Consider the following 18,544-nt stretch of genomic DNA (forward strand, 5'->3'; position numbering starts at 1 on the left):
ACTCGACAGCGGCCTCCAGTGGCTTTACGCGAGAAGAGCGTGGGCTCAAACGGCGCGGGTTTGAACGGCGCTCACTAGAGACGCAAAATGAAGATGTTCGAAGACGTTCGAGATGCGAAAAAGCAAACACAGCGGCCTCTTGCGGATTTGCGAAAACAAAAACTGCCCAAATATGTACCTCCTGGGACATATTTCGCGGTCAGCGGGACTATGTTTTCAGAATGAGCCTGGGTGGGTAATTATATTTCAATCCTCTAAAAAGAACCTTATGAAATTGAAGATAGTCACATTAAGCTTTCACCGCAAGTTTATCATTGTTTTTATACCTCTTCTGAATAAATTGCAAGAGTAAAATAACATACTACACAACTGTAAAAGTGACTAGATGATTCAAGTAATTCATGTGTAGATTAGCTTACCTGTTTGGTAAAAGCATATAAAATGAATGAGCTATAATAGCTCAGAACAATGATTTGTGTCTAATTTTACATTTTGTGGCAAGTAGCTGTGTAAACAGAGGATAAAGTATATCCTGAAGGATGTTTTTGCAGAATTCCCTATAGTCCTTCAGTCTTATACAACAGATAGAATGAAGGACGGTAAGCCTGTCGAGCATTATTCTGAGAAAACAACCACCTACTTACTATATTTATTTCATAATTAACTTTTTTTTTTTTTTGTCAGAACGATGATATATACAGTTGAAGGCAAAATTATTATCCTCCCTTCATTTTTTTCTTCAATATCTAATAAACAGAAAGTAGATTTTTTTTCGACAAATTTCTAAACATAGTTTTAATAAATAATTTCTAAAAACTGAATTCTTTTATTGTTGCTTGATGACAGTGCATAATATTTTACTAGATTTTTTTAAAGACATAGCATTCTACTTAAAGTGCAGTAAAATGAAAAGGCTAACTAGGTTAATTAGGCAAGTTAGGGTAATTACCATGTGCACTGTTTAAATTTACTACCCTTTGTTATATTAGAGATGGAAACATTCACTGAATTAAACTGCTGTAAAAAATGCATCAGCTAATATATTTAGTCACACTACATTTTGATGGTCCGTTCGTGAACTTAGGTTACATTGCATCTACATGCCAACTAATTCTCATTAGATTATAAGTAGACTGTTAGGGTTAGGCTTTTGATTGGGGTTAGTGTAAGTTGACATGTACTTGCAAAGTTTCTTATAGTCAGTTAAATGTCTGTTGAAGGTGCATACCAACAGATATTAAGCAGACAGTCAACTAATGCTCAAATGGACCTTCAAAATAAAGTGCTACCATATATTTAAAATTTTTTTTCATAAATCTGTTTATCAACCTCAGTCCTGATCAAAACTACAAATGTTTTTTAAAAATACAATATTTTAACTCTTTAATTGGCAAATTCATAAAGGATGTCACTGATTTAGTGCAAAAACACAAATCTAACAATGCGTCATTTTGTGTGTTTTTTCACCAAATCAGTGTCATCATTTATGAATTTGCCAATTATACAGTTAAAATCTTGTATTAAAAAAAAAAAAAAAAAACATTTAGTAGTTTTGAACAGGACTGAGGCTGATTAAGATTTATGCCAAAAACTGAAAAAAAATATGCATATGATGCACTTTTAGAGCAGTTTAATTCAGTAGATGTTTTAATCCCGAACATAATGAAAGAGTAGTACATTTGCCCAGAGAGTATCATTGAGTTCTTTAAAAACTTCAAAGCATTTTCTCAAAATATGTTTCAAAATCAGATGTCACCTAAAATCATTTCGCTAGCTGAAACACAGAAAGAGTTATGGCCAAATAATACTCAAAGTCACCCAAGAAACATCCCCAACAGTACACAATGGTTAGGTAAATCATTTTATAATGATGGTTTCTTCTGTAGAATAGGCATGTCCAAACCCGGATCAGGAGGGCCGGTGTCCTGCAAAAACCCCAGTCAGACACACCTGGGCTAGCTAATCAAGCTCTTACTAGGCTTTCTAGAAACATCCTTGCAGGTGTGTTGAGGAAAGTTGGAGCAAAAAATCTGCAGGACACCGGCCCTCTAGGACTGAGTTTGGAAACCCCTGCTGTAGACAGTAAAAAAAAAATGCTAAAAATATTGACCTTAAATGGTTTTTTAAATGGAAAAACTGGTTTTATTTTAGCCAAAATGAAACAAATGAGACTTTTACCAGAAGAAGAAAAAATATATAAAGAAAATTCTGTGAAAAATGCCAAACATCATTTAGTAAAAATATTTATAAAAGAAAAATAATATATTTATTTACACAGTTATAAACTGTTGGGTACAAAATCTTTAAAAACTAATAATGGGATTCCAAACTCACTTTATCCCTATTTTTATTTTTTTTCTATCTGGATATGAGCTTTTAACTAAAGACCAAACTCCATTGTTTTCAGGAGGATGGAACACAGTACATGTTAAAATGTTACCATTTCTGGGTTTTGGTCAACAAAAATTCATCATCTTGCAACACTTCATCGTGTGGCTAAAATCATGATAAGTGATGGCCGGAGAGCAGACGTCCAGACATTTCACTGATACCCATCAATCTGCTGGACACAGAGAGCTGAGGACAGCGAAGAAATAAAACCTTCTACAGATGGATTTATTACATGAACTGTGTACAGACTAAATGAGGAACTCACTTAAATTTATGAGCAAGGTGTGAACATTATTAATATAAAATGTTTCTGTAAACATGTCCGACTATATACTATGCAAATGAATGCCTGTGAGAACCTGATACTTTCAAGACAGCTCTCCTGTTTTTTTACAATTAAGCTGTCAGTTTAATTAGAGGATTAAACAATATGTTTTTTATATTTATATATATGTCTATATATTCGAGAGGCGTGACAGTGGTGCAGTGGGTAGCACGATCACCTCACAGCAAGAAAGTTGCTGGTTCGAGTCCCGGTTGGGTCAGTTGGCATTTCTGTGTGGATTTTTTTTTTTTTTCTGCTGGAGAAAGTCTTATTTGTTTTATTTTGGCTAGAATAAAATACATTTTTAAACCATTTTAGGGTCAATATTATAAGCCATCTTTCTTTTCATTTGGCTAAAAAAACGAACCATTATTACATCAATAACTTGCCTATTATCCTAATTAACCTAGTTAAGCCATTAAATGTCACTTTAAGCTGAATACTAGTCTTGAAAAATATCTAGTAGAATATTATGTACTGTCATCGTCACGATCATTAGCGATCTAGCTTGTGCAGATTGCTGGAGAATTGTATGCATCATGGATATGAACTACAACTCCCAGTAGTTTTTGCACTCATCACTTCTGCCACAGCTGACAATCATTCAGACACTGACACGCACACACAGGTGAATTTCATGACTCCTTACTTGGACTATTTATACACCTCACATTCTCACACACTGTGCTGAGTCTTGCTCACCGTTTATCCATTACACTACAAAGTGTTTCTTTGTCTTTCCGTGTTTGATCCTAGCCTTGTTTTCTTGTAAATGTTATTTGCTGCCTGTGTCGACCTCTTCGCCTGTTACTTTGACTGCGATTCTGGATCAACCCTATGATACTGTTTGAACCCATTCAACCGTTGCTTGCCTGACTTCTCTTATTAATAAACTGTGTGGATCCCCAACTCCGTTGTCAGCGTTTGACATTCAGTCATTAAAGCAAAGGTAAACAAAATCACTTATTAGAAATGACTGTAGCTATTAAAACTATTATGTTTAAAAATGTGTTGATTTTTGTTTTTGTTTTTCATTGATCAGAGATTGGAGGAAAAAATATACAGGGAGGCTAACAATTCTGACTGTATGTTCATATGTGTATTTGTATGTTTGCATATGCATATAAATGTATATTATTTGGTTGTCTACTTAATTTACTTTGTGTATTTAACAATTATTACAGCAAGATTTTTTTTGTTTATAACAGGATGTTCTGGTGAGGTATGTGATGTGGCAGAGCTTAATTGTGTTTTTTGTTTTCTTGTCATGTGTTTAGTAGTAAAAGTAGTAGTAGTAGTAGCAATAGTAAAACTGTATTGTCCTTGAAGGAAAGTTGTTATGGGCATCACCATATTGCTGCAGACAATCCATAAAAACAAACAATAAAAACAATACAAATACAGTCGTAACAATAATTACAATGCTAATTAAGATCAACACTTGTTGAATAAACCCACTAAAACAGCTACAAAGAATTTCTTATAACAGTTCAACCTACATTTTTGGACTCAATACTGTATCTCCTACAAGAGGAAAGCCGTTCATAATGTGTAAACAAAAAATAAGTTAGATCATATAGAATACTTTTCACCAGATTGAGGACACAATTCTCAAATAAAACTTAGGGAATAAACAATTCATCATGCCCAACAATTTTTCATCCTGTCTTCAAGAGATGCATCAACTCAGATTTACACTGTATCCATATCTAACAATGCTTTCAAGAGCAACGTTATAAAACAACAACAGAAAGAAGGACGTAACCTCCATAATAAATACAATCTCCGGTGTTAACGAGAGCAAACCCACTCTATGTGCGTTTACCATGTGAAAGAATAGTCAATGTAAATGCCCAAGTACTTAAAAGTCCCTCACTGAGTATTAGGATGGTCGTGTACAACCACTTGATAATGGTTACCTACACACTTTGGGTCAAATACCATCTCTTCAGTTTTCTTAGTATTTATTTTTTAACCTATTTTTATCACACCAATCAATAAAGCGGCTTTATTCTGACTAATTTATTAATTTCTCATAAAGTAAACTTAGTATGGCTGTCATCGGAATATTAAAAAAAAAATTCTGTAAATTCTGTTTATTGGACCCCCTTCAGCCATGTGACATTAACCGTGCTTAATACACATACACTTCATAAACAATAACAATCAACAAAAACGTCATAGAGAGTCAGAGTCAGTGTATTTGCTCTTGGCACACTTTTGCTTCATCTACATCACATGTGCAATGGATGTCTCTAATGCTCCAGCACAAGACACACTGCGCTGCAGTGACTCTCAGTGTTAAACTCCTCTAAGGAAAACTGGACTCCATTTTTCATGCTCACAGCGCAGATGACAACTTGATACTTCCTTGGGGAAAGAGAGGTGGAGCGGAGCATTTATCTGGGGAAAAGAAAAGCCATTCCTTTAGGGTTACAGTTTGTGTTTTGTTTTCTAAAAGACTGAAGATGAAAGTCTGAAAAACTTGATTCTGTTTCATTTCAGCATTTTTATTTCATCAAGTGGTGGTGAAGGGATTTTATATTGGCCTACATAGTGTATTATTTAATAAAAACACATTTATGTTATATACACTACCTGACAAAATTCTTGTTGTCTATCCAAGTTTTAGGAACAATAAATAATAACTTGACTTCTAGTTGATCATTTGGTATTAGAAGTGACTTAAATGAAAGGCAAAGTCCTTTAGATTATGCTTATTTTACCGAAATAAAATAGGATTATGTAACTATTTAATAAGGACAGTAAGGTCTGACTTTGCGGAGACAAAAGTCTTGTCACGAAATAATGTCCAGTATAGAAAACAAAGTCATGGTGCAGTGGAAAAAGCATTAATATTGTGTATGACTCCCATAAGCTTGGAGGACTGCATCCATACATCTCTGTAATGTCTCAAATCACTTATAGTCATCTGAAATGGCAAAGAAAGCGTTCTTGCAGGACTCCTAGAGTTCATCAAAAATCTTTAGATTCATCTTCAATGCCTCCACCATCATCTTACCCCAGACATGCTCATTAATGTTCATGTCTGATCACTGGGCTGGCCAATCCTGAAGCACCATGACCTTCTTTGCTTTCAGGAACTTTACATGTAACCTGAAGTATGAGAAGGAGCACTATCCTGCTCTTTCCTAGGTTTTGTAATGTAATGGGCAAGACAAATGTCTTAATACCTCAGGCTGTTGATGTTGCCATCCACTCAGCTGATCTCTCACATGCCCCATAATGAATGTAACCCCAAACCATGATTTTTCCTTCACCAAACTGGACTGTTTTCTGTGTGAATCTAGAGTCCATGCGGGTTCCAATAGGTCTTCTGCAGTATTTGTGATGATTTAACAGATGATTGATGAAAAAAATACTTTCTGCCACTTTTCCAAATGATTAACTAGAAGTCAAGTTATTATATGTTGCTCTTACAACTGGGATCGACGACAACCCGACTTTTGTTAGGTTGTGTATAGTAGCGTAACTGTTGGCACCAATTGCCTTTTTTCCCAAAGATTTAATCTTAAAATAAATAAAATAATCTGCAATAATAAAAAAAAATGTAGTTGAAATCAAAAAGGAATTAATTATGAATGAAACAAATATACATATTTAATGATTAAATGACATTTAATTACATTTAAAAATCTACAAGTAAAAACACCTTTTTACAGAACTGTGTATTTGTATGAGCCATGTGACCCAGAGGTCAAGTGCTGCTAGCGAGCCTGTAGAAGAAGGTCAGAATAGACTCTCGTGTTTTAAATGTTTGCCAAACATCAAACATAGCTTTCTCATTACCACATCTATCACCTCAACCTCTATTGCTCACCCTGTGAAAATGTACACACCTCAGTGGATGGAAACTGATCTGGTAATCAAGAAAACACGAAGCAAATCATGACAGCACCAGCGCTACAGTTCATAAACATCAGCTAAATGAACTCATATGGACCATTCAAACCTTTTGTAAATGATTTCAGAGGAGAATCTGCTTGAAAGCAGACAAAAAGACGGATACAGAGAGAGAACAAACTGTACTTGACACAAACTGCCCTTGATGATAAAGATGAGAGATAATCATAAACACCAACTGCTCAGCTCACTTGTTTTGTCAGTTGTTTTGTTTTCTTTTGCAGGACGAGTGCAGTATGTTCTTAGCTGGATTTATTTATTTTTTTAACTTCATTTAGTAATTTTTACCTAAATTAAACAATATTCAGTAGTGTCCATTTTTGCAAGGATCCAGCTTGTTTCATGACCTCATATTATTCTTTAGATTTTTAACATAAACTAGGCAGACTTAGCTGTTGGTGACAGCAAACTACAACTACAACTAGTTTAAGTTCAAAAACATTTAAAAACATGTTTCAAGATGACTTGGTGCACTGTTAGCTTGTTTTACCATGTTGGTAGTATGTTTCTCACATACTTTATCACATTTAGAACATAGAAAAAAGTAATAATGTGGCTAGCATATGCAGTAGTTAAGATCTTTTAAATGTTGCTAGCATGTTATCTAGCATATTATACAGTTTATAATGTTGCTAGCATGCAGTTGACATTTTAGAACATCATTAATTAATATTTTTAACATGTTGCTGGTATGTTTCTCAGAAATTTTAATGAATTGCTACTCTTAGAACATAGCAAACAAGTGATAATGTTACTAGCATATAGTTAATATTTTTAAATAATGCTGTTTAAACTAGCTAGCATAGAGTTTGCTGTTAGCTTGTAGTTGAAATTTTATAACATTGTTGTTATTTTTAACATTTAGCTACTCTAGAACTGCAAAAAAGTCATTATGTTGCTAGCACATAGTTAAGCTCTTTTAAATGTTGCTGGCATGTTTAAACTAGCTAGCATACTAAACAGTTTATAATGTTGTTAGCATGTAGTTGATAATTTAGAACACTTAATATTTTTAACATGTTGCTAGTATGTTTTTTCACATATGTTAAAGCATTGTTACTCTCCGAACATTGCAAAAAGTGATAAAGTTGCTAGCATATAGTTAAGATCTTTTGAATGACGCTATGTTTAAACTAGCTAGCTATACAATTTATAATGTTGTTAGCATGTAGTTAACATTTTAAAACAATGATAATGTTTTTAACATGTTTCTAGTATGTTTCTCACACATTTTAACGCATTACTACTTTTAGAACATTGTAAAAAAGTGATGATGCAAGCATATAATTCTTTTAAATGTTGCTAGCATGTTTAAACTAGCAAGCATGCAATACAGATTTTAATTTTGCTAGCATGTAGTTGACAATTTAGAATATTGTTAAAGTTTTTATCATGTTGCTGTTTCTTACATATTTTACACACACATTGCTAAAAAATGTAAAAAAAAATATTAATGTTGCTAGCATAGTTAAGATCTTTTAAATGTTGCTAACATGTTAACTACCATACTAACCAGTTTATAATGTTGCTAGCATGTAGCTGACATTTTAGAACATTGTTAATATTTGTAACATGTTGCTAGTATGTTTCTCACATATTTTAACATATTGCTACTCTTAGAAAATTTCAAAAAGTGATAATGTTGCTAGCATATAGTTAAAAACTTTAAATGTTGCTAGCTTGTTGAACTAGTTAGCACACTATACAGTTTATAATGTAGTTGACTTTTTTTACATTGTTAATATGTTTAACACGTTGCTAGCATGTTTCTCACATATTTTAGCACATTGCTACTCTTAAAACATTCAAAACAAGTTTAACATGTTGCTAGCATGTAGCTAACATGTTGCTAGGTTTTCTTAGATATCTAGAACGTTTTAGCACATTACCAAACTTGCTAACATTTTGCCATAATGCTACAGTTCATAATGTTGCTAGCATCTAGTTGACATTTTTGAACAATGTTAATGTATTTAATGTATTGCTAGTAGTTTTTCACATATTGTAACACATTGCTTCTCATTGCTAACATGTTTATAGTTTTTAGTTAATGTTTTAAATTTTGCTAGCATTTTTCTACTATGATTTGGCTTATTAACAACATTGTTTAAACATCAACATGCTACAGTTCATAATGTTGCTAGCATGTAGTTGGCATTTTAGAATGTTGCATGCTTAAGCACATTATTCACTTACACTGATGCTAATAACATGCAAAAATGTCATAACTAAAATGTAAGGTCAGGCTAACAAAAAATGGAAACATGCTAACAACATGTGAAAACATGTTAACAACCTGCCCAATATGCTAACAAAGCATTAAAGCCTACTAACAGCTTGATATAACATGTTGAAAAATGCTAACAACGTCAAGACATGCAAGCAACATTGCCAACTTTATTACATGCAAGCTAACTTGTTAAAATGCTGCAGCTTATTAGCAGATCTGTATACAAAATGTACACACACCAATTTAAAATATAGCATTTTTAATACCAAGTACATTCTATTTAAAACTAAAGCATAAAGAGGCTTTTTATAGATTAAGAGGAATTAGTTTTTGGACTCTGATAATTAACAATGCTAAAATATATATCTATTTCAGTATTGTTAAATGTAAAAGGAAACTATGCAAGGTCACCATTACATTGCTCGGTACCAAGGTTTCTGCAGATTTCAGCAAGTAAAATTGAAGAGTTTTTAAGACCTTTTAAGACCATTATAAATAAAATTTCAGATTTATAGAAAGTAACTGTAAGGATTTTTACTTGCCTTGTTAAAAAAAGTTGAATTACTTAAATAATACTTAAATAATGTGTCGATACAAGCAAGCCATACATGCTTTTCTTTTACAAAAAGCTTTAAAAGCTATAATAAACTAAATGTACAACAATCTTTCCAGGTCAGTGTACTCTGACAGACATATTGTCTAGTTTTTTGCGATTCTGTGATCGCTGAATCCAACACAAAATAAAAAAAAGTCGAATTTTTTTTTCAATCCAGCAAAGTTCTTAATTAAATCGCAAAAAAATTTAAATAACATCCAATTACAAATTATATAATCAAATGGTATTTATTTCATTTTGCAATTTATTGTTTGATGTGACTTATAGACGTTGCATACACAGCGCACGCAATGTATTTGAGTGTCTCTCGAGAAATTCCACCTCAACTGCATCCTTACAATTATTACATTACATGGACGTTGGCGGAATTGTTTTGCAGCCTGTGAAAGTTAGCAGACACGGATGAACCGCGAGTGATTTACATGTGAAGTCAGTGCAGAGATTGGATAAGGCATCCTATGACGCAAATTGGCCGTTCATGCGTTAGACATGCTTCAGACTACAAAAGAAAGTTAAAGCAAAGAAATCGCAACCGTGACTGAGTTGAAGGAAATTATTTGTACTTTACATGTATGGCTGGTAATTTGTTGTGTGTAAAATCTATACATATTTTCGTTTAACTCTTTCCCTGCAGTTAACGAGAGAAAACCCTTCCCTGCCATTGACGAGTTTTACAGCAATGCTTGTTTCAGGTATATTATGGTAGGGGAAGCCAAAAGTAAGGTAGGCTACATGTCAGATGCTCTGGTGAGTGAAATCTGAGTGAAGTAAGATCGTGGATAAAAATAAGAGTTATACAACCATCCTTTGGTTTAATCCCTAGTCAATACTGAAGCCAAATCTAAAACTTATCTAACAAAATAACTTGTGCTGCGTTCACACCAGACATGAAAGAAGCATCTAGCGCGGGTGATTTACCTGTTAAGTCAATGCAAAGGCACGAATAGACATCCTGCGGTGCTATTAGTGCAAAAGACGCAAATTGCACAAATGGTGCAATGCGAATGGTGCATTACACTTGAATGGCGCGATACACACAAATGGCATGATACTCAAAAAATGAGCAATTTGCGCGTTTGTTGCACTTGACACGCGAAAGGCTCGAGTTTGAAAATCTGAACTTTAAGGTTACGTTAAGTTTCTGGAAGGGTTTCTGAGCTCACAGAGCTGGGTGCACCTCTGAAAGGATCTATTGGACTCAGACACTGCTCCAAACAAATCAACGCTGTTTTTCAGTGTTCATAAAGCACACAAACACAGTTATTTTCTCAATAAATACATGTTAGCCATTTAGCATCAAAGCTACAAGACAGAAGACCTGCCCATCACGCGAAACTGCATCTGTTCTGAAGAGAATTTGATGCACAAATGAAGTAGATTTGACTCGCCAATAAAGCGGATTTCGACGCGCGAATGAAAGTTTGAGTAAACTAAAATGTTTACGCGTCTACTTACGCATGAATAGCTCGATTTATCTGCGCGTTCTGCATCTGGTGTGAACACAGCATTACAATAATGATCCAAAAACCCAAATTTATATGTTATAGAAAAATATAAAATACACATTTTAAAAAAAGATGAAAAATCAAGAGATACAAAAAAATAAATAAATAAATAAATTGTATGCCGTAGTTTCTTTTTGCAATTTTTTTGATTGAATTTAATTGTATTATCTTTTAATTTCTAAATATATTTTTGACTAATATATTATTTTAATAAATATATCTGTTTAATAAATCTGTTTTGTTTAAATGCAACAAAATATATTGCCTATTTTCACTGAGAAATAGAGAAATAGATACAAATAATCATTTTCAAATTGGGGTGTACTCAGTTATGCTGAGCTCTGTATATCGAATTTTGTTAAAATTCTATATCCATAATATTGAGATGTATTGTTGGTTTTATACCTGGCTGTATACAGGTGTTGGACTGATTGGGTAGCTTTAGAAGGACATTGGAAAATTAAGTTCCATTTAAAATGATTTAAGATCTACAAGTCAACATTTCAGTGAATTTAAGACTTTTAAAGGCCTAACAATTTGTTTTTCAAATTTAAGGCATCTTTTTAAGACCCCGTGGATACCCTGTGTACCCTGTTGTTTTTGAATATTTATTATTATTATTATTATTATTATTATTATTATTATTATTAATATTATTATTATCATCATCATTTTCCTTTTTTTCTATTGCTGTTCTTTCATTTCTGTTTATTCTTCTCTGTATTAAATATCATTAATGTTAACAGTTACAGAATTGTTTTCTGAAATGTAAAGAAAGTCAGCAGAACAAATTTCTCATAGCATAGCTCTGTATTGGAATTGTTGACAATTGAAAAAAAAAAAGTTATATGTAAATGTGACTGAACAGAAGACCGCATTTCTAGTACAAATATGGAGGACAAAAACCTCACTTGAGTTATACAACATCTGAACAGTGCCTTTAGATGTGATTTCTCTATTGACTCTGAGTTGTGCTGTATCTTTTTTAATAAAATTTTATTTATTCCTTAAATGTTCATATAGATTTTTCTATTGTTGTTTTCTCGACATCAGAAACACACATTTAATTGTCTCTAGAATAAACGGCAACATGGTGCATGGAATGATTTCTTTAACAAAACAAATGAGACAAAAAAAAAAAAAAAATCAATAAACCTTTCAGACACTGCATCCATTTGGCAGAGCTGTTCCAGCCCAACTTTCTCAAATGACAGGGAAAAGAGGTGGTGGGGAAAAAGGGGAAAGCAATAAGAAATGCTATCAGGTTACTACCTATCTTTGCGATCATCAGCTCAGAGAAAGAAACAGCAGATTGCTGCAGATGAGAACACAATCACTGTAAATCACAGATCATAGATATGTTAAATGTGTTTGCTCTGGTAACAAATCTTTTTCCTAATCCTTATGTTTGTGATAATTTCATGTAAAAATACCAAGCATAATGTTATTTAAAGAATAGATACAAGTGACGCATAAAGCCAAACATACAGTTGAAGTCAGAATTATTTGCCCTCCTGAATTATTAGCCGCTGGTATATTTTTCCCAATGTGATCTTTTCAAGATATTTCTAAACATAATAGCTTAATAACTCATTTTTTTTATCTTTGCCATGATGGCAGTACTTAAAATTTTACTGATATATTTTAAGATACTAGTATTCAGCTTAAAGTGCCTTTTAAAGGCTTAACTAGGTTAATTAGGTTAACTAGCCAAGTTAGGGTAATTAGGCAAGTTATTGTATAGTGGTTTGTTCTGTAGACTATCTATTCAATTATTCAATCATTTTCTTTTCAGCTTAGTCCCTTTATCAATCTAAGGTTGCCACAGTGGAATGAACCACCAACTTATCCAGCATATGGTTTATGCAGCAGATAAAACATCCATACACAATGATTCACACACATACACTACAGCCAATTTAGCTTACCCAATTCAAGTAAAAAGCGAGTTTGGCATGCTGTCCCGGGAGAGAGCCCTTAGCAAGGAAAATTCTCAAGCTCGGGGCTCCTTCCCATTTTATCGAGAGAAGGGGGAGTCTGAGCTCAAGTAGGTCTCAAGAGCTTGCGTGTATTTATTTAAGAAAGAGGGAAAGGAGGGCTGGATGAGGGGATTCTTAAGGACGCAGATAAGGTAAAAAAAAGGTAAGGAAATACGGCTATTTATTCATCTGATTTGTATATCATGTGATTACTTAGCGGGACCCGCTGTGGTCAATCATAAGCATGTGATCCTCTCAAAATTAGTTTATATACTGTAAACTTCACATATTTTGGTTTAGTCCCTGATTTATCAGGGGTCACCACAGTGGAATAAACTGACAATTATTCTGGCATATGTTTTATGAGGCAGATGCCCTTTCAGCCACATCACAGCACTGGGAAACACCCATATACTGTCTCAATCACACACACTCATACATTTCAATCAATTTAGTTTAACCAATTCTCCTGTATGAATATCTGTGGTTCTTGAGGTCAAAAAAGTATTAAAGAACTAAAATGTGCAAATTTGTTTATGTTTTTCACAAAAAACAAAAAACAAAAAAGAAAACAACTAAAGTAAAAAAGCAAATAGTGCTTTATACTATGAGAAAATTTGCCACTAAATGAGTCATTTTAGGCTAAAATAATCTGAAATTTTGCACACAAAATCCAGGTGGGACACAGGGTATTTAACAGCTACACCCTGGCGACTGCATTTGAAAGGCATGTGAAAAAACAAATTGTGAAAAGAATAAAACAGCAGTGTAAAATAGCCTAACCAACATGATAAAAACCACAGTATAAAAAAATAAAACACATCTTGATAAAAGGGAGGTTGAATTTGAAACAATCTGACAAACAGAAATTGCTGATATTCTTAAACAAGTAATATAAAATCCCCTGACTTTCAAAATGGACATTTTAAGAAGTTCCATGACCATGGGAACCCAGTAAATTCATCAGCAGCATGTTGACTGTGTGCTCAAGCAGATGTGGTTCCCCTTACCGTGATGGTTCTCCTCCGACTGGTTGAATCCGCACAGCTGGCAGATGGAGCGAACCCAGCGGTTCATCTCCTCCTCAGTTTCAGCAACCAGGTAGAAGGTCCTCTCTGCCGTCTTGATGTCAAAGACAAAGCTGTCCTGAAACTCCTTGCGCTTGAAGGTGAGGCCTGCGTCCACCTGCTCGCAGCAGTGCAGGTCAATGATGCGGATGGGCTTTTTGGCATGATCGCTCTTGTAATACTCCAACACATCCGGGTCTCCGCTCATGCGGCCGCTGCGCAGGATGAACCAGCGCTTCTTCCATGCCTGAGGAGAAATACAAACAATCATGATTGAGGAAACAATCAATTTAGATATCACCGAACAACGATTTGCAAACTATTATATTAAAAGCATTAGATTAGAAAAAAGTCAAGACAAACTTTGATGTTGGCTTGACAATCACACTGTTAACTATTTCCTGAAGAATTTAAAGTTTACAGTAACTTACTGGCAGCAGTTGGCCAGTAACTTAATGTAAATCCGAGGATCTCAACATATATCATTAAGGGGCCCACCTCCTTCTCTAATAAATTTTTGAAGGCCTACCTGTAGACGGACGGACGGACGGACGGACAGACAGATATATAGATAGACAGACAGACAGACAGACAGACAGACAGACAGACAGACTATTCACTACTAAAACACCACAGAGTCTCGCTAGATCCTCCTGGACGGATGCATGTTCATTATAAAACACTGTTAGGACATTAATTTGGACAACTGTATCTAGTAGATATATGAAAGTGTTCACCAAAGAGAGCACACATAGTTTGTAAATCAATGGGCTTGATCTACTCTGATACACTATGAGTTACAGGTTATTATAAGTAGCTGGTTATTAAAACTAATTATTGTTACCTTTGCATTTGTTTGATGGCTTGCTTTGTAAACTGAGAATGTACTCCTAATTGGTTTGCAGCGGTTATGTCGGAATTTAACAGTGAGGCTGCTTTTGCACTGAGTCCGAAGTAATCAATAAACAAAAAATGCCATTAGTTCAAACACTTTAAAATAACATATTCAATAATAAAATCAAACAATAAACGCTTTTCACAAGCCTGTTATGACGCTTTTAATGGTCATCGGCATCTTAAGTCCTTAAAAGTTTTCAATATTTAGTTTTAAAAAATAAATAAATGAAAATTTATATGTATTTACGTATGCAGTATATTATCTTTGCATTAAATTACAAAAAGAAAAAAAAATACCGTTTATGTGAGGTGTTGCAAATGTAGCATCTATGATCTCACAATGGTCAGCCTGATCTCACGAGAAAACAAATATTTTATGTTTTGTCAGTTTAGTGGCTAATTCGTACGAGTTCAGTCGTAAGAAAATGTACAATTTTAAAAAGGAGGCACCCAACCCCACCTCTAAACCAAACCGTCATTGGGTGATGAGCAAATTGTACTGAATTGTACAAATTAGATTATATGAATTTATACGATTTTGCCACAAAATCAAAAAAGTTACATATTGCTGTGAGATGATGTTGGATAGGATAGTAAATTTTGACGTTATTCTCTCCTCTGGCTGCCATTATCAGTTTCACACTATTTTTTTCCTTTTTCTCAAAGTCTTGATAACACCATTAAGGTTAATAGGATTATAAAATATATATATATATATATATATATATATATATATATATATATATATATATTTGTGGTATTCTCCCATTCGCTGTGCTCTAATTTTTCCCAACTATGATGACTTCTGCTACTGAGAAACCTGGAAATGTGAAAAGGGTCTATTATAGTTTACTATTTAAACCACTGAGGCCTCAGTGATCCTACAGGTAGGCTGTTTAAAATTAACCATCTGAGAATAAAGACGATGTTTAGAAAAGACCAATTCAAAATTAATACATTTGTTTGAATGTTTGTTAGTTGGTTTGTTTGAAGCTAACTGAAATTAAGCACTTTATTAAATGTAGTAAAATAATTCGATTTTGTTTAAATGTACAAACTGTCACCCGACAATACAAAGACTTTGGTAAGCAAATCAATGCAAAGGAAGATTCTGCTTGACCTGTGTATTTAAAAGTGAAGGGGACACTATACTATCAGTGGGCGCCGTCTTTCGGATGAGACATTAAACCAAGGTCCTGACTCTCTGTGGTCATTAAAAATCCCATGGCACTTCTCGTAAAGAGTGGAGGTGTAACCCTGGTGTCCCTCAATCGGCCCTTACAATTATGGCCTCCCAATCATCCCAATCCACTAAATTGGCTCTGTCACTATCTCTCCAGAACACACGTTACATTATATTACATTACATTCAGCAATGAACACCACGGTTTTTGGGACAATTTTTATAGCCAGAATTTCAAAGCGCAGCCTTGGGCTGGAGGGGGTCTAGCTCAGGCACCACAAGACTTCATCTCTGTTATTCGCAGACGATGTTGTTGTGTTGGTTTCATCAAACATGGACCTTCAGCATGTATTGGGGTGGTTTGCTGCCGAGTGTGACGCAGCTGGGATGGGAATCGGCACCAAAAAAGTCCGAGGCCATGGTGCTCCACCGGAAAAAGGTGGTTTGCCATCTCCATATTGGAGGAACGTCCTACCCCAGGTGGAGGAGTTCAAGGGTTTTGTTCACGAGTAAGGGAAGGATGGATTGTGAGATTGACAAGAAGATTGGTGCAGCGGCGGCAGTAATGCAGTCGATGTATCGGTCTGTTGCGGTAAAGAAGGAGCTGAGCCAAAAGGCAAATCTCTTGATTTACCAGTCAATCTACGTTCCTACTCTCACCTATGGTCATGACCTTTAGGTCATGACTGCAAAGCCAAGATCTGGCATACAATCAACTGAAATGAGTTTACTTCTTAGGGTGGCATGGCACATCCTTATAGATCAAGGTTAAGGAGCTCTGTCACCGGAGAAAAGCTCGGAGTAGAGCCGCTGCTCCTCCACATCGAGAGAAGTCAGCTGAGGTGGCTCTGGCATCTGTTTCGAATGCCTCCTAGACGCCTACCTAGGGAGGTGTTCCAGCCATGTCCCACAGGGAGAAGGCCTTAGGGAAAACTCAGGACACGCTGACGGGACTACCTCGGAATCCCCCGGAGAAGCTGGAGGAAGTGTCTTGGGAGAGGGAAGTCTGGAGTTCTCTCCTATGACTGCTGCCCCCACGACCTGGCCTCGGATAAGTGGACAAAAATGAGATGAGATGAGATGAGGTAATATTTTCTGTTTATTTTCAAAAATTATTAAATAAATTAAGAAATTACCCATGGCAACTATGTAATACAGTTTGGTATATTTACCTTTGGCCAACGGCTCTCAAAGATATTTGGGTTTTGGACCTTCACACAAAAAAAAGTTTGGGCACCCCATAAGACGACCCCAAACATAGGAGGCTGATTTTAGGAGAACATTTCAGACGGCATTTGGAGGTTTTTGCATCTGAACTTTTTAACTGTCACAGTATTGTAGCTTTAAAATCAAATAAAACATGAAGCTACTATATTTTGTTGTTAACATTTAGTGGCAAAATCTATATTTGCATGCTTCTTTCATTTTAATAAGTCAATTGAATTTCTTAATCTCATTTTACTGTTCATTTTAAACAGAAACATGAAGCCCCTCATTCAACGTAAAACCAACAGTTAACAAAGTCTTCAGTTTGTGTTTGTGCTTCATTTACACTGATCAAAAACACGATTTGGTGTGTTTCTGTGGGTGTGTGTTCCACTTTAAGTGTGTGTTTTATTTGAGACAGGTGCAACTCCCACACACCGTTTCCTGCTCAGACAGAGCTCTGAGGGGGGAGACAAACAGACACGCACACATGCACACACGCACACACACACACACACACACACACGATCGCAAGCGTCTGCTGTTTGATGATCCATAAAATCTGACGTGACTCACAAACACACATTACGCTTCATCTGCAAACACCAGGATTTCCCAATTGTCCACAAACACACAGGTGCTTCATGTGTAGTAGACGGGACTTTCCCTCATTTGAATGTAAATTGATGTCTCTGCTATAAAAAGAGGTAGAAAAACACCAAAGCACCAAATGCCAAAGCAGTTATTAAATCAAAATAAATAAAATGGGTGTATTTTGGGCAGTTCAGGGCTGCAGCCAATTAGAAAGCGGAGCACAGGTGAGGGCGGGGCTGCGTCTGAAGCTTTGTCGTCATGCACTGACACAAAAACAGTTTTGTAATGATGCTATAGGCTGTTTGCAATCACATGGTGACATGTGAAATTCAGATCAAGGGCAGGAAGTAAAAACTAAATGGGAGGCATAGAGGAAAGTCAGTATTTTTATGATTTATACCATATTTCAATAGAGATCTACATAGAAAAAATAACCACATACTGTATGTTGGGCACGATACTTATACTATGAAGAGCACTGAGTTTTCTACTCAACTCATACTTGCCTGTCATCAAGGCGGTAAATACTGTAGGCCATGACATGGAAAAATATTATAGTAAATGCTGTAGTACAGGCATTCTCAACCGGTGGGCCTCAGCGATCCTGTACGTAGGCCGCGAGATTCT

The 18,544-nt window shown here is 35.1% G+C and overlaps 1 protein-coding gene across 5 annotated transcripts in view; it reads right to left on the reverse strand.

Annotated features, from left to right (window-relative positions):
- Positions 1-18,544, reverse strand: part of gab2 (GRB2-associated binding protein 2) — a 160,796-nt gene that overhangs the window by 66,541 nt on the left and 75,711 nt on the right. For all 5 annotated transcript variants that reach the window (XR_012390629.1, XR_012390630.1, XR_012390628.1 and 2 more), the window contains exon 2: positions 13,981-14,284. Coding sequence is in view for 1 of the 5 variants with exons in the window: in XM_687843.9 (XP_692935.4) it covers positions 13,981-14,284 (304 nt within the window). In the remaining 4 variants the exon portion in view is untranslated. The remainder of the gene's footprint in view (positions 1-13,980; positions 14,285-18,544) is intronic.

This window comes from Danio rerio, chromosome 15 (assembly GCF_049306965.1).
Source record: "Danio rerio strain Tuebingen ecotype United States chromosome 15, GRCz12tu, whole genome shotgun sequence".
NCBI classification, from domain to species: Eukaryota; Metazoa; Chordata; class Actinopteri; order Cypriniformes; family Danionidae; genus Danio; species Danio rerio.